Genomic DNA, 22,775 nt, shown 5'->3' on the forward strand with positions numbered 1-22,775 from the left:
TAATATTACAACACGTTGATAATTTTTACTTTTGGAATGTCAAAACAAGTGTTCAGTTCCTAGAGCTGTGAAATCTGAAAAACAAAATTTCAAATAGCAATTATAAGAAGAACAGTGCTAAAAATGGAACAAAAGCACAACAGGTCACTTGCATCAACACGTGTAATGGCTTCATTGGCTAACTTCAATGCTACTTAACTCAGTAAAAGTGCAATGTAGTGAATTTTTTTCTTAACATTTATTCCTCAGCACAATCTACGCTGCAATACCCTTACAAGCTTCTCCACTATTTCTAGCCACCCTGTAAATGTAGATACCTGTAAGCAGACAGATTAGTTCTTATGAAACAGAGGCGGTACCGAGCAATAGATAGGTACAATGTAAGCTAAGAAATCTCTCTCGAGCTTTCAAAATGCTATAAATTTAATATTCCAATTCCCTTATGGTGATTGAGAGACCTAATTTTTATACAGTCCAAACTTAAAATTAATATTTTTGGACTTTTTTAAACTATTAATGCTTTGTCTGAGTTCCTATTGATGAGGAAGTGCAGCAATGAGCACGATCATATAAGGTCTGTACCGGGCAAGATGATCACTGCTGATCAATAATACGATTCATTTAGTTATTGTGATCTACAGATTCTACTATGAAGGATAATTTTCAATGATGTGGAATGGCTCAAGGTGTACATCAACAAACTAGAAGCAGCTGCTGATCTGTACACTATATTAATAATGAACTATTATACCACTGTTTTATACTATGTGTGCTCACATAGGGTAAATTTAACACAGGAAAGCTGTGAGTTTGCTGCTGTTTCCTCAGTTTCACTACATTGCTACCATTTACCTCCTACTGGGACCATAATACTAAACTGATTAGGCTGGCATTTATCAACGTAAAGTACGTTTGTAACCATAGAGCTCTTTTCAAGTAAACATGTCCCTTACCATACAGCTAACATGGTTCTTTTATCAAATGGAAAAACTGGTAGAAGCTGACCTCGGGGAAGATCAGTTTGGATTCCGTAGAAATATTGGAACACGTGAGGCAATACTGACCCTACGACTTATCTTAGAAGGTAGATTAAGGAAAGGCAAACCTACGTTTCTAGCATTTGTAGACTTAGAGAAAGCTTTTGTCAATGTTGACTGGAATACTCTCTTTCAAATTCTGAAGGTGGCAGGGGTAAAATACAGGGAGCGAAAGGCTATTTACAATTTGTACAGAAACCAGATGGAAGTTATAAGAGTCAAGGGACATGAAAGGGAAGCAGTGGTTGGGAAGGGAGTGAGACAGGGCTGTAGCCTCTCCCCGATGTTATTCAATCTGTATATTGAGCAAGCAGTGAAGGAAACAAAATAAAAATTCGGAGTAGGAATTAAAATCCATGGAGAAGAAATAAAAACTTTGAGGTTTCGCCGATGACATTGTAATTCTGTCAGAGACAGCAAAGGACTTGGAAGAGCAGTTGAATGGAATGGACAGTGTCTTGAAGGGAGGATATAAGATGAACATCAACAACAGCAAAACGAGGATAATTGAATGTAGTCGAATTAAGTCAGGTGATGCTGAGGGAATCAGATTAGGAAATGAGATGCTTAAAGTAGTAAAGGAGTTTAGCTATTTGGGGAGCAAAATAAAGGATATAAAATGTAGACTGGCAATGGCAAGGAAAGCGTTTCTGAAGAAGAGAAATTTGTTAACATCGAGTATAGATTTAAGTGTCAGGAAGTCGTTTCTGAAAGTATTTGTATGGAGTGTAGCCATGTATGGAAGTGAAACATGGACGATAAATAGTTTGGACAAGAAGAGAATAGAAGCTTTTGAAATGTGGTGCTACAGGAGAATGCTGAAGGTTAGATGGGTAGATCACATAACTAATGAGGAGGTATTGAATAGGATTGGGGAGAAGAGAAGTTTGTGGCACAACTTGACTAGAAGAAGGGATCGGTTGGTAGGACACGTTCTGAGGCATCAAGGGATCACCAGTTTAGTATTGGAGGGCAGCGTTGAGGGTAAAAATCATAAAGGAAGACCAAGAGATGAATACACCAAGCAGATTCAGAAGGATGTAGGTTGCAGTAGGTACTGGGAGATGAAGAAGCTTGCACAGGAAGTGTTAACTTAGTGGGTTTTGTTTTATTCCTGCTTAGAGTAGCATGGAGAGCTGCATCAAACCAGTCTCAGGACTGAAGACCACAACAACAACATCATTGATTTTATTCAGTTAATTTGTAGTAGTAATGTCTAATACAACTTTTTAAAATTATATTTTTAATCTATAGGGGTTCCCAACCTCTTGCTTCATGTCTGAAGGGAGCATGTGGAAGACATTTGTAGCAGATATGGAACCTCACTGAAGGTTATGCGTGGCAGCAAAGTTTACTGAAAAAATATTTTTCTGTAGTTTCTGTGCAAGTCACATTTAAAATGAAGCTGATTTTTTGTTATTAGCTACAAACAAAATTAAGGCAATTAGGAGTTATAGTGTGGAAAATAATGTAATACCATTCACTGACTTCAAGTCAACACCGTGAAAAATACATATTAGTGCAGAACATGTTTAAATGAATTGTTATCCAGCTGGACCACATGAAATTTTACATACAACATTTCATTTAGTGTATGATCATCAATGTCTATTGCTTGCACTAAGTCATTTTCGTTGGTTCAAAATTGCACAATTTGAATCTTTAAGATTAAAACTGAAACAATAGTTGCAGGTGCTTATGCTATCATCAAGAGGCACATATTAAAATTCTCATATGGGCCTTTAACATAACTTGAAGATCCTTTATGCAGGCCAAGAACAGGATCAAACAACTACCAAACTGTGTGGAAATTTATATTTTACGTTTCATCATTTTTAGTTTACTTTTATTCCTGCAGTGTAGTTTCTTGATGTAACTCCCTGCTTTGGAGGTAAAATTCCATTGATGCAAGACTGATGTCTGTAGTAACATTATTATTATAATCACCACCCAACTATAATTTTGGTTCTGTAAAATCAAAAGTTCTTGTTTAAGTTATGCTGTTTAGTTCTGCCACAGCTTAATTTGTGATATCACATATAGTTTTCTCTGCGGAGAACCCTTATAAAAGTTGAAGTCAGAGGCAGTTAACAAACAAGTTCTGCTCCGATAAATGAAACCAGATGAATTCATCTGGCAAGTCCATTTTTAAAAAAACAACACACACACACACACACACACACACACACACACACACACACACACAGTGCCACAATAGAAATCAGATCAGCATTCTGCAGCCAACTATCATACCTCACTGTAACTGTAGTATGGTGGAAGTACATCTCTATGATCACCATCAAGGTCTCTACAAGATTCAAATCAGGTCACAGAAGTGGTGGTGGTGCCTCCTTTCAGAAATTGCCTACATGGTGTGATGGTCAACTTGCAGGTATTGTAGAGAAACTATTCACTGTTCTTAGATTTCATCCAAAGAATAATACTGGAATTACTGACAGCTCCAAAGATAGGGACACCAAATGTTGTAACATCTAGAATACAGAAGTGTGTTATGATGGAGTGAATCACCTTGTCGAAAAAATAATGTATTCCATGTGGTAAAGGCATGAAATTACTTGTGTAATGTGCAAAGTAAGGTTATATCCTGACAAATGTGTTGTGAAGTACCACATTTCAGATTATGCCTAAACTAAGAAAATGCAGTTTAGAAGAAAACATTTAGTTTCTACATTGCACAGTAAACCAGTTTCTGTATTTAAATACCTATGTTTACAAAAATTAAAAAAAAAATTTAAAAAAAAAATAAAATAAAAAAAATAATTGTAAGTCACTATATAGTATTTCTTCCATGTTCAATTCTGTGCTACACATTACTGCTCTCCATTTGATGTATGAAATGGTACAGGGCCTAAACAAAGTACAATTTTTAAAACAAAACAATGAAAACACCAGGTAGGAATATCAACAATGTAGGAAAAGATAGATTGCTGCTTACTGTAAAGAAGACATGCCAAATTGCAGACAAGGCACAATTAAAAGACACTTATGTAAAGCTCTCGGTCACAGCCTTCTTCTGTAAAGAAGAGACACACACCATTCGCACACATAAACAGGCACACCTCCCACACACACAACCACCAACCCCAGCACCTCGGGATGGAATGCCAAATAAATTAAGAAGTAAAATCATGTTTCTGCACCAAAACAAGTTACAGACTAAAATATTAAATAAAGCCAGAAAAAAAAAATTGTGTGGGCAATGATGGATCAAGCAATGTGAGGAAATCATGGGAAACCTAAAGTTGAATAAGCAGATGCAGATTTGAAATGTGGAGAGCCTCATCAGAGGGCATTATAAGTTTATTTTTCTCCTTCACACCAGTCCTACTATGCATAGTAAAGAGAATATATGCGGACAAGAAAAAAGATTCTTTGTTTTTCCTGGCTAAATGTACACTTTTTCTCAGGTGAAAACTTACTATAACCCTGGTGAGAGCACTTTTTCCATGTTAAATGACAATATATTTTTCCTCGGAGCAGTAAAACTTACCAATCCTTTGAATGATGAAGGTTTTATACACGGGCATAGAAATTCTCGGCACTTTAGAAAACGAAAGACCTCTGATGCGCAGCAACATGTACAATGCATATTTTCATATTACGGGTGTATAAACATGAATTCCACCGAATACAGCACAGTATCTTCTGAAGCTTTTGTCAGTCAGCCATAGCTTCTTATGTCATATGATCTCGCCAGCCAATGACAGCAGATATATATAGAGCATAGGACACATGAGGTAATTAGCCAGTAGCAACATCACTGTTAAGAAGTGCAAACACACAAACAGGAAAAGTTAATGGTTTAAATTGATATACAGTATAGCTACAAAAAAGCTAAGATTTCACATATAATTTTTTGCTGTTTTCTCTGAGTGTGTAGTCAGGCAGTATGCTAAGCATGCAGCTTAAATTGCAGCAGCAATATTTCTGACAAGCACGATTATAAATTTCCCAGATGTGCAATGAACATTTTGTGGGTTATCTGGCCGAATACACGTTCCATTGAGCACTTTGACATCTCCGTCGAAAAGCCAATTACATGCGAAATTGCTCAAGAACTCACTTCGCACTTTTTTTATGGAGGATAATTATACTTTCTCCATTGTTATTGGATAATTCATAATCTATGAAAGAACTAAAATAAATGTGAAAAACTAACCTTGAAATTTAGTCTTTTTAGCATCTGTTACCACTTAACATATATCAAACACAAATACACCAGTAAAATTTTAAATAAAGGCATAAATGGGTGGTCTTCTGGGCATGAAATTTTTCTAAGTGGCTGGTCTTCAGTGTTCAGTTTTTAATGAGAGTCTAATGCTTCGTGATTTAAGAAATTCATCGCACATTCTCACATGTAACCTAAGTCATCATACGTAAAAGGAAATTTACTTTGAAAGTAAAGCTTCTTGGACCACCATTTGTAATATTTTTCCACGACCTGTTCGAAATGTAAACAGTTGTGACATTACACTCATCAAAATGAGGCCCATGAGCAGTTTGTTGTAACAAAGTATTGAATAGCCCTCAACACATTTTGCATTCAGCATGCGCTTGTGTGAGCAAAATCTGTTTTGCTGTTGTAAATGGTGCATTTTCTTTGCAACTTAAGTTTTATTTTGGTGTTATTCTCTCATTGATGCAGTATTATTTGGCAGTAGTGGGATAAAGTAAAATTCTTTCTTAGAGTATCAGTCCTTACAACTCAAAATTATGAATTTTTAACTGACAACTAAAACAAAGAAAAATATTCAGAACTCTAAAAAAATTCAGTTTTCCCCAGATTTCTCCCTAATGAAAAAATTTCCGTGGTTTTCCAGGCTGGCCTGGCAAATAAACACCCTATAGAACCGAGTTCCATTCCTGTTATTACAAGTAATTTTTGCAAGGGCTGGAATGGGTTGCACACAGCCTCCCGTGACAGTTTGAGGAGTTACTTGAGCAACTACGAGGTCTGGAAAGCTGACAACAGCTAGGAGAATGGTCAGCTGAGACAGAGTACAGCTGAAGTCGCACTACAGACAGTCAGCATCATGTGGCCCTCTGGGCCTGATGGCTGAACTATTCTACTAACTGCCAATCTAGGTAGCCTTTGACTTCCAGTATCGATAGACATACTTTGTTATTGTGTAGGACTTCTGTTCTCTAGAGCTCTTATTCTCTCTACTTAATTTTCACTACAGCTTAGAGATTCTTATGTATGATAACTCTACCTCCAGTCTATTTCATAAACCTATAGGTGGTAATTAGGTGATGTTTTATTACGTAATTGGAGGTGGAGGGAGAGGAGAAAGGGAAGGAACTGAGGATGTCAGGTGCATCAGGACTTTGTGTGGAATCGACAACAAGCGAAAATGTGTGTCAGATTAGGATTCGGGCCCGCAATCTCCTGCAATATTGCATTGACCATTGCACCATCTGAACACAGAGTTTATCACAAATGTGCGAACATCTCGACATGCTCCCCGGTGAATCCACATTCCCACGTAGCACCACCTATCCACAGTCCCATTCTATGCCTTCCATGCTAATTTTTAGACCACCTCTGAAGGTCATGTAAAGTGTGCATCCGCACTGACAGTTGTGGATTCATTGCCCATTGAGCAAATCAATTAATGAATGCATGGTGTTTGCTCTTTTGTGCAAGTCCGAAAGAACATGCACCACACATTCGTATGTTATTGGAGTAAGAGGGACATATTAGTGTTAAAATATTCCTGGCATTTTCTAAGATAAACTAAAACTGGTTTTCAACAATGACATAAGTATTTCTGATAATTAGTTCAAAAATTACGATAGTGGAACAGTTACACTAAAAAGAAAGAAACAAACAAGCACACATTACGTAGAGATGGGATATATTTTGTGCTCTGAACTTACTTGAAGTATGGTGGAATTAATATGATTGATGCCAAACAGAGAGCAATAAATAAAACATTTATCTTGCTGAATCCATTGGACTGTGCCTGCATACCAGCTACGAAGTCTTATTAAGGGAAGAAAGGAAGATATGGGTTTAACATTCTGTCACTCATTAGCTCATTTGTGATGGAACACAACTTTGATTGGGAAATGATAGGGAAGGAACTTGGCAATGACTTTTCAGAGGAACCTTTCCAGCATTTGCCATACGCAGTTTAGGGAATTATGTACAGCCTAAATCTGGATCAAATTCATACACAAATAAGAGTCTAGTGTCTTACCATGGTTCCAAGTTACTCAATAAGCAATAGTAAGTGCAATAGTCATTAAAAATATACAGACAGTGGTTATTCCAGTATAAAAATGGCACTGCAGTGCTGGAAGTAAAAACTATTGGGTTAAGGGGATTGACATCATTATATCAATAATAATTTGAAACAACTTTCAAATTAAAAACACTAATAATAAAATGTAATACATAATGGTAGTTATGTGACTAATGGTACTCAATACTGGATAATAAAGTTGTGTATTAGTTTTGGGTTTTTAAAACTACATTTTCTGCAAAAAGCAATGTATTTCTATTTTTTTTTTTTCTATTCTTGACTTAAACATATTTTGATAGTGAAGTGTTAACTTAGTGGGTTTTGTTTTATTCCTGAAACTACATTACTTGTGAAGATAGAATGTACAGATTAGCTTGCTTTTTAGAGCCTCAGTGTATGTAATGTTTTCTGCTGCACTGTATATCTTTGGTGTGCTTTCTTTGTTCACTGTAATTATATAAATTGTTTTTTCCAACTTTCTCATTTCACTCTCATCTAGTGTCATGTTCTTACACACAGATATGAGATTTAAGGAAACACACACTTCAACAGAAGATATAAACCCAACAAGATGATTGTGTTAAGTATTTACTATCTTTTTAATATTTCATAATGTAATATGTTGCATGGTGAAACACATGTTATTTTATTATTTATATCGGGAGATATTTTAAAGGAGACAGGACTGTCAATATTCAATCCTTTGATTTCAGCAATGTTTCCTCTGTAAACACTAACACATTCCACATTGGTACAACCTCTTCTAGATGCTGCCTCCTCTGCAGTTCTAGGATGAATAGGGAAAATACCGTCTTAAATAGTAACTGTTTTGAGGCTTATGATCTAACCATCATCTTACTGTTTATTATTGAATGCTGTCAATTATATTCATCACCTAAACAGCAACTTCAGTTCTGAAATGCCAACTCCTCTACGAATTTTATGTTGACTTAAGTATTATCAACAAAGACTTGAAAAAAATCCAAAACAGCATAAGTGTTAAGAAACATTTTTGTGTTCAGTATGTTCATGTGTTATTTGCAGATTTGAGAAAGTTTAGTGATATTCCTCTAAATAAATAATGAACATACCAAAGATTAAAAATAACCCCTTCTAAACAGCAAACTCTTCCCTCCCTCCCTCTTTTAAGGGCATGACATGTGACATCCAACTGATAGTAAGGGCACCAGAGAGAGACAGAGGAGGGAGGGGGCTGGGGGAAGGGGAGGGGATGAGCAGGAAACTAGGTAATTATTTTTCTAAAATATTTTAAGCAGTGAGATACAAACAATTAAAATATTTATTTTGTTTACATCAAATGAATTCACAGTTTCTCTCAATGCATCCGATATTCACATTTTGACTGCAAGCATTTCATAAACAGTTTGTGTAACAATCATTCAACTCTTATATTAACAATGAACTTTACACAATATTCACAGTCTATTAACAGTTTTGTCATGATGCAAAAACACAGATTCTACTAACAGATGAAGCCTTCCCTGTCAGTTAAACACCTAATCAATCAATTGTAAGTAGCATCACACAGTATCACACACAGACTGTGTATCAAAATGGAGTTGCACTCTGTAACAACCTCTCCAAATATATATAGGTCAAATACACAGTATCATCATTTCCAATTAGTCTGGTAACAGATGGAAAATGACATATTCAGCAACTAAAATCGAGGAGGAAGCCTTTTCAGTAGAATTTTATTTTTTTAAATTATGAAATGGCGAGTAGAAAAAAAAAAGAAAGAAAACAGTAAATTTAACAAGCAAGTTCATCACTGTTATCATCATGATCATAGTGAAGCAAACAAAATGACAATATAGTGAATTTACTTAAATGCAACAGTATGGAGATCAGAATGACTTCACTCTGAGAACAAGTTTTATCTTGAATAGTTCAAGTTACTCGATATGTATTAAACATTCATTCATTCACAAAATGTGAACCAGAACCATGCTTTTACAACATCAAGTGTATGAAATAATCACAGAAAGCACATTTAAGTTTCAATCAAAATTTAAAATAGTCCCAATTTTATGCCCTATATCATCTTCTCCAAAAGAGCTTAATTAACTAACTGCTCACAACTTATGAAGGTAATTTCTTTGGAACTGTAACACTTAAGGTTTTTTGTACACTTGACATTTATCAACTGGATCACAAAAGAATGTCTTCCATCAATCAGAAAGCACTTAAAAAGTGTCCACACAACCTCACAACACAAAATCTCACACTGGGTAATAAGCTAATTCAGATAACACAGTATCACATTTATTCCATATATACGTGCACACACGACCCACAGCCTAAATGAAAGATTTTCAATTGGGAAAGAGAAACCTTTCCAAGTAAATTAGTCACATGGCAACAAATGAATCAAGCAAGATTCTTCCACTGGCATATTTTGCATTCGAGTAAGTATACAAACATAGCCTCATAAACTGTTCTACTAAGCTGTAATACTGAAATGCAAAAATTTTACTCAAGATCAGTTTTAAATAAATCAACTGAGAAGACAGGCTGTCACATTTATTTGAATTTTCTCCACGATTGTTGACTGGGATTTGCTTACAATTTTATTCCAAAATGCCCTCTCATTCACAAAACTGTGAAACCATCTTCTCCATTTCCATGTCCTTGTAGACCTCCGCTGGTACATTTTCTTCGGTTGATTTCTTGTGTGTGTCATCTGTGCTACTTGTGGCTCCAAATGGAAGAAAACCTTGACTAGGAGTGCTGACTACAGGAGAGGCATCTTTTGATTCTGACACACTCTGCACACTGGAGGTAGAAGGTGGTGAAAGTTCCAGGCAAGAATCTGCTAAATCTTCCAGTCCCTCTGGAGTTTTTAATTTATTTAATTCTTCCTTCAGCTGTCGAAAATGTCGCTGCAAAAACAAAACTGGTTTTCAAAGAGAAGTAATGACATATAGTAATTGCTTATAACTATAGTGGGGAAAAGACGAATTACTTTCATGTCCCACTGATGACCAGGTCATTAGAGACCAAGCACTGACTGGGATAAGGCAATGATGAGTCAGGAAAAGTAGCATGTCCTTTTCCCCTGAGGTCGTCCCTTATTAACCTTCGTTGATTTAGGGAAACGCAGAACAACTAATCTGGATGGTCAGGCAGGACTTGAATCCTGCTTCCCCCAAATGCAAGTGCACCACCTCCAAAGGTTTGACATGATTTCAAATGAGGAATGTGTGTATATCTCGAAACATAAAAGCCATATGAGGAACAGAATAGGATTTACAATTTAATATAGTGCTTGCCACATAGCTTACTGGATGACAAATTCATCGTTTTTCTTTAATGGGTACTTTTCTGTGGTCAAAACACTGGTTAAGCCATAAGTGATGATGTCATATCACATATCTTTTTGTGTTTTGTTTTTAAGCCTCTTTTCCACAGTCACGATTACATAAGAAATATACATTATATACCACCTTTTGCAGCTGTAATAAAAGTTTCATTGAGACCATATGCATTTCACTTTATTTTAAAGGGCCTACAGATGAGGTTTTTTTTCCCCCCTCTACTTCATTTCTAAAGTTGTTCTACAAAATGGATGTGGCCTAAATACGGGTGTTATTACAGTTGTGAAAGATGCTATTGTTTGTTTATTTATTCGAATAATCCTTTTGGAGGATACAATAAATCAACATTTGGTTTTCCTTCTTTATGTTTAATTTTGGTTGCTCCAAGCCTTACTTTTTTTGTTGAAAATGTTGTTCTTTTTCTTCCTGGGTCCACTTCCTTTCATTTGCAGACATCTTTCTTCCCTGAAATTCTGCCTTTTGAGTTGCTTCTCCAAAAAGTGTTCTGTTATCTATTGTGTACATTCTAATTCCAGCGTTTTTCATAGCTTTGTCAATTTCTGTGAACCATGTGGGCTTGGATCTGTAGCTGTTTAGCAAGTTGAAGATATGTCTTGTTAGTCTGTTGTTAACCATTAAGTATGTGTGTCCACGTAGTCTTGCTTTCCTTATTACATCAGTTAGCGTTTCCATTTTCAAACAGAGCAGCCTGTTTGATCTTAATTTGTATTGAGCATTACTGTTACTTTTACATCCCAGTATTTCCCTTTGAATTCTTTCAACTTTCGCCAGTTTTTCAAGATCCCCAAACCTTGCTAGTTTAAGTGTCACATACAGTGTTTCAGGCCTGTCCACTGTCTGTCTGTGTATTACTTTTGTGTTCTAGGAAAAAGACTTTTTTGTAGTATATTTTTTTTTTTTATCATGGAATGTCCCTTCCATTTTATGTACTCTATTTTCCATTGCTATCTTCTCTTTTGTATTGCTCATTATCCATTCTCGAGTCAATATAAGAAGATCCCCAACAGCTAACTATCCCATTGTTAGTCCCGTCTTATGCAACATATACAATACATCCCTACAAGAAAGGATTGTCCCTGACAGACTAAAATTGGCTGTAGTTATTCCACTCTTTAAAAAGGGTGATAAAAGCATTGTTACAAACTATCGTCCAATATCCCTATTAACTACCTTCTCAAAAATTCTTGAAAAACTCATGCACAGGAGGATTGTAGACCATCTCAACTTCCACAGTATCTTAAGCAAAAATCAGTTTGGTTTTCGTGCCGGTCTTGTACTGAACAGGCAATATTCTCTTTCAGCAACCAAATTTTGGAAGCCATTAACAAAAACATGTCTCTAGTGGGTATTTTGGCCTGTTTCTTATTCCTTCTTCTCTCAGTTTCAAGAAAATCTGGTTCATCTACGGTTCAAAGCATCCAGATTTCTTTGTTGTCCATCCATTTTACGGACAACAGTGTTCCAAATGACCTGAATTGTATTTCCCCTTTTTTCAGTTTGTGAGGCAACAGTGGTAAATGTTTACTGTTTTTGTGTGCTGTTTCTATGGCATTGGTACATTTCTCATGCAACCATAGGAATTATTTGAGGCCTGCATATCAATTGTTTGCCGTTTACGGTGTTACCTTTGTTGAGGTATGGCAGTTACAAACACATAACATCACCGCATTTTTCTCCAGTCAGCATTTATGGATTCTATTTCTATGGTAGCACAACTGTAGACAACATAATCTAGAATATAATAACTTTCTACATCACAAAGAATGAAAACATTGATACCAAAATGACTATGTTTCTTTGGTATATACTACTTAAATCAGATCCTTCCTTTGAAAGGTGGCAGACTTACTTCATCTATTACTAAATTTTCACACTGGTCTATGGCCTCATGGAATTTTTTTTTTCTGGTATGTTCTACAATGAGCCATAGTTTCACAAGCATATCTTAAAATTCAGCTGAATTGTCACTTAAGTGCAATAAATGCAGAATCAGTTTATGCTGGACTGTGGACATTGTATGTGAAAATACTGACATTTGAAAGAAAGCATCTGTTGACCAACATTAATTCGCTTCTACCTTTCTAGTTCTTCGCTTAAGCAGAGAACACACCAAGAAGCAATAAACTTATGCAAGCTTTATATGCCTCCACCATGGTAACCTGCTGGGTACAGTCATCATTTTTTCACTACGGAAGTCTAAGCGTATTGCCGAATAATCGAAGTCTATTCTTACATCGCTAAATGTTTTCAAAAAATGGTGGCGTTTAATCACAGGATGATTATCTGACCAGTCATACATTCTTTTTCATGATGAAGTTGTGCTTATCACTTCATCTTTTTTTCCCTCTTCATCAGAAGAATCTTCTGAAAAAGTTCCTCATGGTGTTGCAGAATCAGCAGTACTTCCGACACATCCAGATATTCACCCGAAGAAAGGGCCAAAATATCAATATCATTTTCGTCACTACTATTTATGAGGATTTCCTTGCCCAATAAATTACATTCTGACACTGCAAAGCCAATGCGGGTAAATGTTGTCTCACCAAATGTGCACAAATGCGATGCACAACTGATAAGAGGAATGAATCCATGAGAAGGTAAAAGCTGTAACACAATGTGTCATTACCATGAACAGCAGATAATGACAGCGGTGGCAGGATTGTTGAAAAGTGGGCAACAGCAAGTCATGGTTCTATAGTGGTCGTTCACCTGCTCCCATGCTTGGGCATACAGGAATGCTGTTAATCAGCAGGACTCACTACCTGCCCAGCGTAAACAAATGCTCGTAGCTGTCTGGGCTTTCTACCTGCTTGGCACAAATGGAAAGGATTAACACCACAACACAAATGAGTGTTTTTGAAGCTGTGAAGTGGCCAGGAAGCATGGACTGCTGATGAATGAGTTGACTGTGTTCAGTGATGAATCTTGGTTCTGCACTACCACGGATGACCACTGCCATCAAGTCTGGTAATGACGTGGGGAAATGTAGCATTCTTCTAATGTTTTGGAGAGGCACAGCTGTGTTACTCCTGGTGTCATGGTGTGGGCAGCCACCAGGTATGATTTCAGGACACGAATGGTAGTTATTGAGGGAAATCTAATGGCACAATAGTACGCCACAGATGTGCTGCATCCTCAAATTACCTCTCATGTGACTGTTTTGGTAACTGATACAAAGAGAATTATATCTTTGATTGATTTAATGTTGATGTATGTGATCTATATTACTGTGAATGCCTTGTAATATAAGTTGTGTAACTTTGTATAAATAGCTTTGTGATATACTGGAATCATTACTTACTACCAACATCATGAAATAGGAACTGACCCCTGGATTTCGATACAAATTTCTATGTCATGATTTCAGTAGTAAGCAGTGGTGCCAGTACAACATGACTCTTTCTTTACAATCCCAAAACTTATATTACAAGTAGTTTATAATAAGTCAGATCACAACACTGCAGCAATCAAAGATATAAATGCCTTTGTCAATGTTAACTCTGTGGCACAGTGGACAGCTGTTAATGGTTACTTCTTTGGTGGTTTCAGTTAGACCTGAGGCTGAAAGTGCACACAATCCAATGCAGTGGACACTCCCTATGATTTTGTGACCTGCATGCATTTGCAGCCTCATGGTGGTGGTGGTTAATGTTTAACATCCCGTCGACAACGAGGTCATTAGAGACGGAGCGCAAGCTCGGGTTAGGGAAGGATTGGGAAGGAAATCTGCCGTGCCCTTTCAAAGGAACCATCGCGGCATTTGCCTGGAACGATTTAGGGAAATCACAGAAAACCTAAATCAGGATGGCTGGAGATGGGATTGAACCGTCATCCTCCCGAATGCGAGTCCAGTGTGCTAACCACTGCGCCACCTCGCTCGGTATTTGCAGCCTCATGACCATTAAAAGCTACCACTGCAGTGAAATTCATGCACCACAGGGTCCAAAGAGTGTGACAGTATCGTGGTGCCATTTTTATAACACGACACTGTTCGTACACTGACAGTATATGCCCTTATGAACTGTCTGCACGATGCTGAGGTATTCCCATGGCCAACAAGATTCCCAGATCTGCTCCTGATAGTATGTTAGGGAGACCAGCTTGGACATCAACTACGTCCCAGTGCCAGTACATCAATGGTCATGGACCAGTTTGCCTCAGGAGAGGATACAATGACTTTAAGACACCCTTCGTAAAAAAAATCATTGCATGCATCTAGGCCTGAGGAGGGTGCAATGTAATACTGAAAAGTGAGTTCATAGCGCCAAGTCCTTGGTAAATTTGACTATACTGTAATCACTGAAATAATATCACATACTCTGTCAGATGTGAAGTTTCATTTCGTTTTCCATTCCTTCTGGGTACTTCACTTTTTTTTTGTCAGACAGTGCACATCCGACATTCAAATCACATATGTTTTACAAAATCTTAATAACACTAATAACAGTAAATGAAATAAAAAATATGTAGTGAAACTAAAAATTCGTGCTACACAGCCAATGAAGTAGCAATTACAAGGTGGGCAGAGGCTGAGGCTTGTTTTATGAACTTGAGAGAAATCAAAGAGTACTTGCTGAGTTTAATGAACTACAAAATCAATTTTATCAATGGCAGATGGGTACCTCAGTAGGATTGGCTGAACAAAAATACGTCAGTGGATGGGACTGTCCTATTACAAAGAACTGTTTATTCAGTTTTATTTTTGTTGTTATTCAGAAGAAAGTGTAAGTTACTGCTTGGTTAAAACAAGTTTTCGAGAAAAGCTTTTAGCTGTCATGGCAGGGCAAGGCATCACATGAATCACTATTGGCATCTAATAGCATAAGCTTTACGAGTTTGTCTTCCTATAGTGATGCATAAAAAAAATGAGAATTTGGCAATGTTTGAAAACTACAAGCCCTTTGGTTGCTTATATGTTGTTAAGTCACCCAGCCAGATGAGTGTGGCAACAGGAAGTGAACGAAATTCAGACTGTCATTTTCCTTGCATGAATTTGACCCTCAAACTGGGAAATTAAAAATTTTTTCCTGTGGGAAAAGGAAAGACCACTTCAAAGTGAAACTGAATAAACAGATCAGATGCACTCTGTCACAAAAATTCAAGGCTACACATGACAAGGTCAGTTGCCACTTTCCACTGGCAAGCATTATGTTGAACATTCATCTAAGTCCTGGCTTAGAGAACAGTAATTTTCGTGGGACTTTTTTTAGTCTTCCATTAATGTTTCATGAAAAAGTGACAATAGTAACTGATACATTTAGAATAAGTGGCTGTCGAGGTAGTGACAGATTGCTAGGATTTTTTGTGCCATTGTTGACAGATGACACAGAGAGAAACAAAGGTTGTCTGGGTATTCTGTTCAGATGTTTGTCTCTTGTGTATTAGCATCCCTCAAATTCATCCTGGAAACAGAACTCTTTACTCATTGTAGATAAGGATTTGCTAATGTCCAAAATACAATGATATTGAAATACAACAAGAAATCCAGGGCTTAATCAGAGTACATACAAATATCCAAATGGAAAAGTGCAGAACATGGGGTCCCAAACAAGAGTTTAGTAAACAATTATTTCAAATTACCTCCATAAATCACAAAATATCAATTATATCACATAAGAATGAAGAATACATAAATCAGCAACTCAGAATTCATAACAACGTATTTGTATAGATGACAACCATACCTTTAAAGCCATGGAGTTTAGCGAAATGGCTCTCCCTGTCCGCCTGTCTCCACACTGAGAATCCATATCAGCAATCCAGTTCTCAATTTGTTTCACAATTTCATGCCTCTTCATCCAAAAGTGTGTGTGTATGACCTGGAAAGGAATACCATATAAGAAATATACAGCTAGAATAGAGAAGAAATTAAAAAAAATTACTGCATCTTTTTGTCAAGGAATACAACACATACCTCTTTGAAGCAGGGACACGGATTTCGAATTTGTTCTAGCATGGCCCATTTCACAGTTGCTTGGCATATGTTCGAATTGTACTCCCTTGAGCTGTGGTTACCCGACGGTGTACCTCTTGATCGCTCATAGCCAGGCTCATTGAAGTAGGGCTCCGGAACAAGAATTAGTGACTGTATGGACACTAACACCTACAACAAATTAAAACATTTACTAAACATGAATTTGCAATACAATTGGTGGATTATATAAAAATGTAAAAATCAACTGAAACTAAACCAACAGTTTATTGTAATGAACCATACAGGGGTTCAGAAAGATTATAATGAAACTAGGTGCAGTAAGATTGTTTCAGTTAACTAGTATCACGTTCTGTAAAAAATGCAGAGAGTACACTGTAAGAATGTTTAACATGTTCATTTATGGTAGCTTTGCTCATAACTTACTGCTCTTTAAAGTAAGTACACACTTGATAAATGTTAAGAACAGAAGTCGACACATTAAAATATCAGCGTATTATTCCCAAAAGGATAAGAAAATTAGAATTTGATGTTGCAAAACTATATACTAGGGTTTGCTTTAAACTTCATGTAACTCGTAATAGTTTGAGTTGTTAACTGCCAAAGGTAATAGTACTACAAAAGTAACAGTACTAATACAAAGCTCCACACTACATGTGTAACTTGTGGGTTTCAGTCAACATTCATGCTTTGCTCAGAAGCTGCCAATAAAGAAGCTAAAAGCTTACTACTTATGACGGCTACAATGACAGTGTCCACCAAACAACTTCAACTTCATGACTTAACTGTTTTTAGTGACTTTTTTCCCCACAATAAAAGAACTAGCATAATATCACACTGAATAAGATGGTGCACTGATTAAAGCACTCTACTTGCATACTAAGGACTGAGCTTCAAATTAATTGGCATGACTTTCAGAATTTTGTATAGTCTGCATTAAATTGAAATAAATTTAAAAGCTGTCTGGCGCAGGAACACATACATTATACTTTTTCTGTCACACATTTACTATGTTGAACTGATATGGAGATAAGCTTGTTACATTAGTGACACCAACAAAATAGAAAAAAAAGTAGTCAGAAAAATATGCAAAGCTTATCCAAAGAACACTAATGACCCTGTTTATGAAGTTGAAGACACTCACTTTTGTGATAGAATCATTGACAAGGAGAGATCCCCCTGTGGTGGAATCGACTTTTTGAAACCATCTGTACAGTTATGCAGTTTAAGATCCCAGAAATCACACATTGCAGCCGTTCACCCTGGTGGGCCCTCATTTGTGAAAAATTGACGAAAAAATTTGGGAAATTTGTGTGACACTAGACAGCATTAAAAAAGATGCATCATACAGTCCTGTTGTATGGTGCAGTGGATAGGACAGTAGCTTCACATTCATGAGATTGTGGGTTCGAATCCACATTATCACTTTCACAACACATATTTCTTATTTTGTTTGAATTTTGTTATATTTATAAACCCTTCTTTCATTTAAATCCTCATCAGCATTATTTTGTCCATAGTGCAATAGATATTTAGGTCATGTTGTAAATGTTTGTATGACAATTACCATGGATAAAAAACGGAACAACTTGTAATGAAAAATACAGTTTTCACACCACTGCATAGTCAATATACATTACTAGGTCTTTTGTTTTTAACTGATAAATTGGAATTTTCAAATAATTGAGTATTATAATAGATAAATATACTTACATTCATATTGGAGAAAAAAAGAGAGAACGAAAAAAATTAAACAAACGAAAAAAGTTCATTCATTAAAATAATGTGACAAAGGAATAGAAATTTAAAAAACACATTTAAACCAAGTAACTGAATAAAAATAATGGACAGACATTTAGATCAAGATTTACAAATAAAACAATTTAAAAAAAAAGTCTGCTGCACATTACGAGATCTGAACCCATAACCTCTAGAATGTGAAGCTATTATTGTCTCCATTACACCATGCAACCAGACTACAAAATGTGACTTTTTTAACCTTACTGAAAACATGCAAAATTCTGATTTTTTTTTCATCAATTACTTGCAACATGGATGAATGGCTGGCTCCAGCACCATGTATTTGGTTTAAAACAGCTGATGCCACCGCTGGGGTCCTCTCCTTGTGAGTTTATAACTGAAGAAAACATTCATCATCACGAAACTCGAGGCAAACTAAGAACTTCTATCCTGAGACACTGGCTTTCAACTCCAACATAAAAGTTTTTAAATAACTATGCCAATCTGCTATATCTTTGCCCTCTAATAATTCTCAAGAAAGACCATTCTAACAAAGCAACATGACTTTTTGAATGAAATAATGTTGACATTGGGTTTTAAGAACATTGTTGTTGTTGTTGTGATCTTCAGTCCTGAGACTGGTTTGATGCAGCTCTCCATGCTACTCTATACTGTGCAAGCTTCTTCATCTCCCAGTACCTACTGCAACCTACATCCTTCTGAATCTGCTTAGTGTATTCATCTCTTGGTCTCCCTCTAAGATTTTTACCCTCTACATTAGTACCTAAATAACCCTGCCTTCTTACGATTAAGCTTACAATTCATCTGTCCATCTCAGAAAATTATTCCGTGATTTGTGAAACAAAACTTTTTATGGAAATAGAATTATTACCTGTAGGAAACTTGATGTCTGCGCATTCCACTTTTCTTCAGGGCGCCCATGCCAAGTATTAAGAACACTCAGACACACTTTGCCATCATTGTATAGATTTGGATTAAACCTTATTGTGTGATGACCAGTGGTTTCCAGATTAATTAACATTGGTGAGTTTGGATAATCAGGAGGAAAGTAGACATCGAATTCAAAGCAGCCATTAGCATACGGTGTCTCTGCAGGGCCTGTTATCAGGACCTGTAAAATAAGCATTTCATACCACTATAATCAAGTTTTCATGATAAAAGACACTCCTTCCTGAATTTTTGAGCATATAGAAGGACGTAAAAAAAATTATACTTTGCCAGTGCAAGTTTCTGCATGTCACACAGAAAAGTTCTGGTATTACATCATTTTAACTTTATTGCTGGACCAAAGTCAGTGCACCATAATGGAAGCACTAATGCTGTACCTCGCCTTCGCATGCAGCTGTTCCAAGATATATTACTCTAACTGTACTTTGAACATAGGACAAGACCGAAAAATATTACTATTTCTTATCACCAGCGTCTCAATCAATTTTTAAAAAGAGAAGAAAAGGATAGAGAGGAAAAACTGGAGAGGTGGGGTGGGGGTGGAGGCAAGTAGAAGGGGGTCAGGGGTTGTAAGGGTTATTTTCAGTTTCAGTCACAGGTCTTTACTGTAAGTACAGTATTGTTGGAGGCACACGAATCTTTACCCTCGAGAGGGCACACCATTTTTCATAACACAGGTGGGTGCACAGCGCACTTTTTACACACACATAGAATGGCTGTCTTTATGTCACAAAGGTAAACAATATGATCAAAACCACAGTTCAATTTTAGTTTATTTAAACGACGAGAAAATAAACTTGCGTAATATGTGCTAAACCACTGCTTTATTAAACAATAATGAAATAAATTTCCACTATAACACTCTGTTGCCAAGAACAGGCAGTACAGAGTCAGTAATGACCCACTTGAAGCAGTGCAGTTGCATCAGATCCCAGCCAGCTGCTTGTTCGATCATTAATTATCTTGTAGACAACTGCCTCAATGTGGGATTATGTTGCTAGTTCGTAATCAGGGTAATTGTTTTGCACGGATTGTACATTTTTTCTCACCTAGCTCACTTTGTATTTTATATTACTGCTGCTCACTTGAACGTACGACAGCACAATTTATTGCTGTGTTATCTGAAGCAATAATGAAGAAATAGGTATGGGTTTGCAGTTATGAAACAACAATGGAACCACGCAAAATCATTTTAGTTTTGGTTGGTGCACTTTATACATAGATGTGCCAGCTCAAGTGTTAAAGCTGCATAGGCATAGTAAAACAATTCAAAGCCTAGCAGGAACTATCCCAGGTTATACTTAGAGAGTGACTATGTGCCAACTAATAAAGTGTAATTTAACAGTAGATTACTACCTACCATAAAAATGACACTCCGAGTTACAGGCAGGCACAACGAAAAGACTGCTACACATTTAACTTTCACCCAAACGCCTCTTCAGAAAAGTAAACACACACACACACACACACACTCAAGCAAGCAAACCACACACACACACACACATTGCTACCATCTCTGGCATCCGGGACTGGAAAGCAACTGTCTTGTTGAATGGTTGCAGCAATCTGGAGGTGGCGGGTAAGGGGAAGGGATAACAGGGTATGGGGGGGGGGGAGGCATGGGAAAGAGATAGCAGGATATGGATGGGGGAGGGTGGGGGTGGGGGGGAGGGGAGGTGGGGGAAGAGCTGTCTGGCAGAGTGTGCAAGAACTAGGAGAAGGCATGGAAAGTCTGCCACCAGGTGCAGCATCAGGAGGCTGTGGGGAGGGAGGGGACAGCGAGTGCAAAAGGAGAGGAGCAGTGAAGGGGAAAGGCAGGTGGATGTGTTGCCAGAGTGCTGTAAACAAAGATGTTAAGGGGATGTGAATAGGAAGGATGCGATACACCAGAGGGGGCGAAAACTGTTGTGTGTATGTGTATGTGTATGTGTGTGTGCGTGTGTGTGTGTGTGGGGGGGGGGGGGGGGGCAGGCACAGTAGGTTACCTTAGGTTGGGGCCAGGATAATTTTGGGAGAGGAGAATGTACTGTAAGGGTAACTCCTATTTGCACAGTTCAGAAAAGCTGGTGGTGGAGGGAAGGATTCAGATGGTGCGGGTTGTGAAGCAGCCACTGATATCAAGCATATTATGTTCAGCTGCATGTTGTGCCACTGGGTGGTCTATCTGTTCTTGGCCAGTTTGACAGTGGCCATTCATCCTGGTGGATACCTGGTTGGCATTCATACTGAATAAAAAGCTGTGCAATGATTGGAGCAGAACTGGTATATGACCTGGCTACTTTCACATGTGGTCCAACCTCCAATGGAGCAGAATAAGCCTCTAGCTGAGTGGGTGGACTGGGCAGTCTTGCACCTGGGTCTTCCACAGGGATATGATCCCTGTGGCAAGGGGTTAGGATTGCGAGTGGCGTGGGGATGGACCGGAATGTTGCGGAGGTTTGGTGGGTGATAGAACACCATTTTTTTTTTGGAGGAGAGGAGGAAGGGTCTTGGGTAGGATGTCCCTCATTTCAGAGAATGATGATAGCTAATCAAAGCCCTGATGAAGACTGGGCTTCATTCTTTCACTCCGGGGTGGTACAAGGTGATGAAGGAAGCACTCCTTTGTAGCTGGTTCTTGGAGGTGGTGGAGGATTGAAGGTGTGTGCCAAAATGGCATGGGAGATCTATTTGCAGACTAGGTCTGATGGTTAGTGCCTGTATGTGAAAGCTCTACTGAGACCCTCAGCATACTCAGCAAGAGTGTTCTTGTCAATGCAGATACGCCATCTCCACATGGCCAGGCTGTATGGGGGGGATTTTTTGGTGTGGAAAAGATGACACCTGTTGAAATGTAGGTACTGTTGGTAGTTGGTGGGTTTAATGTGAAAAGAGGAGTGGATGGAGCCATCAGGTAGGGTGGTCAATGTCCAGGAAAGTGGCATTTTGGGTTGAGGAGAACCAGATGGGAGTAAAAGTGTTGAGGCTGTGAAGGAATGAGACCACACGATTTGTCGAGTTTGATAATGTCACCATGAAGAAACTGTTCTACCTGAAGTAGACATAAATATTCAGTTGTACATATGAAGTATTTGTTCATTAAATCACCATCTGTGAAGGAGTGTAAGGACTTTGCTCAAAGTAATGCAGTTTTGTAGCTCACCCAAACGACACTCTTATTTTTCTTGCTCTTATTTCTTTTCTTCAGAGAGGTTCCTTTTAGATTTTAAAATCTCTTTTACGTGATAGACGGGTTCTACTAAATTAAAGTATGATGGCAACTTGCATTCTACTGACAGTAATTTGTATACAATGTGGCCAGGTGGTTCAATAAACAGTCAACACAGCATCTAGGAACGACAAGATGAGACCCAGTAACTGAAGCCAGAGGTGCGTGACAACGAGAGACGGCTCACACAGGTGGCACTTCACATACTTACCAGGGGATCCACTATATTAAAATGTAATGGATTCTCTTCCTTTAAGTTTC

At 37.6% G+C, this 22,775-nt stretch overlaps 1 protein-coding gene across 1 annotated transcript in view; it reads right to left on the reverse strand.

Moving 5' to 3' along the window:
• Positions 1-8,588: 8,588 nt before the first annotated feature.
• Positions 8,589-22,775, reverse strand: part of LOC126233282 (baculoviral IAP repeat-containing protein 6) — a 321,293-nt gene continuing 307,106 nt past the window's right edge. Inside the window, exons 70-73 of the mRNA XM_049942854.1 lie at positions 19,230-19,469; positions 16,580-16,768; positions 16,350-16,484; positions 8,589-10,209 (exon numbers count right to left, since the gene is read on the reverse strand). Of these exons, the coding sequence (XP_049798811.1) occupies positions 9,916-10,209; positions 16,350-16,484; positions 16,580-16,768; positions 19,230-19,469 (858 nt within the window). The 3' untranslated portion in view covers positions 8,589-9,915. The remainder of the gene's footprint in view (positions 10,210-16,349; positions 16,485-16,579; positions 16,769-19,229; positions 19,470-22,775) is intronic.

This window comes from Schistocerca nitens, chromosome 1, assembly GCF_023898315.1.
Source record: "Schistocerca nitens isolate TAMUIC-IGC-003100 chromosome 1, iqSchNite1.1, whole genome shotgun sequence".
NCBI lineage: Eukaryota > Metazoa > Arthropoda > Insecta > Orthoptera > Acrididae > Schistocerca > Schistocerca nitens.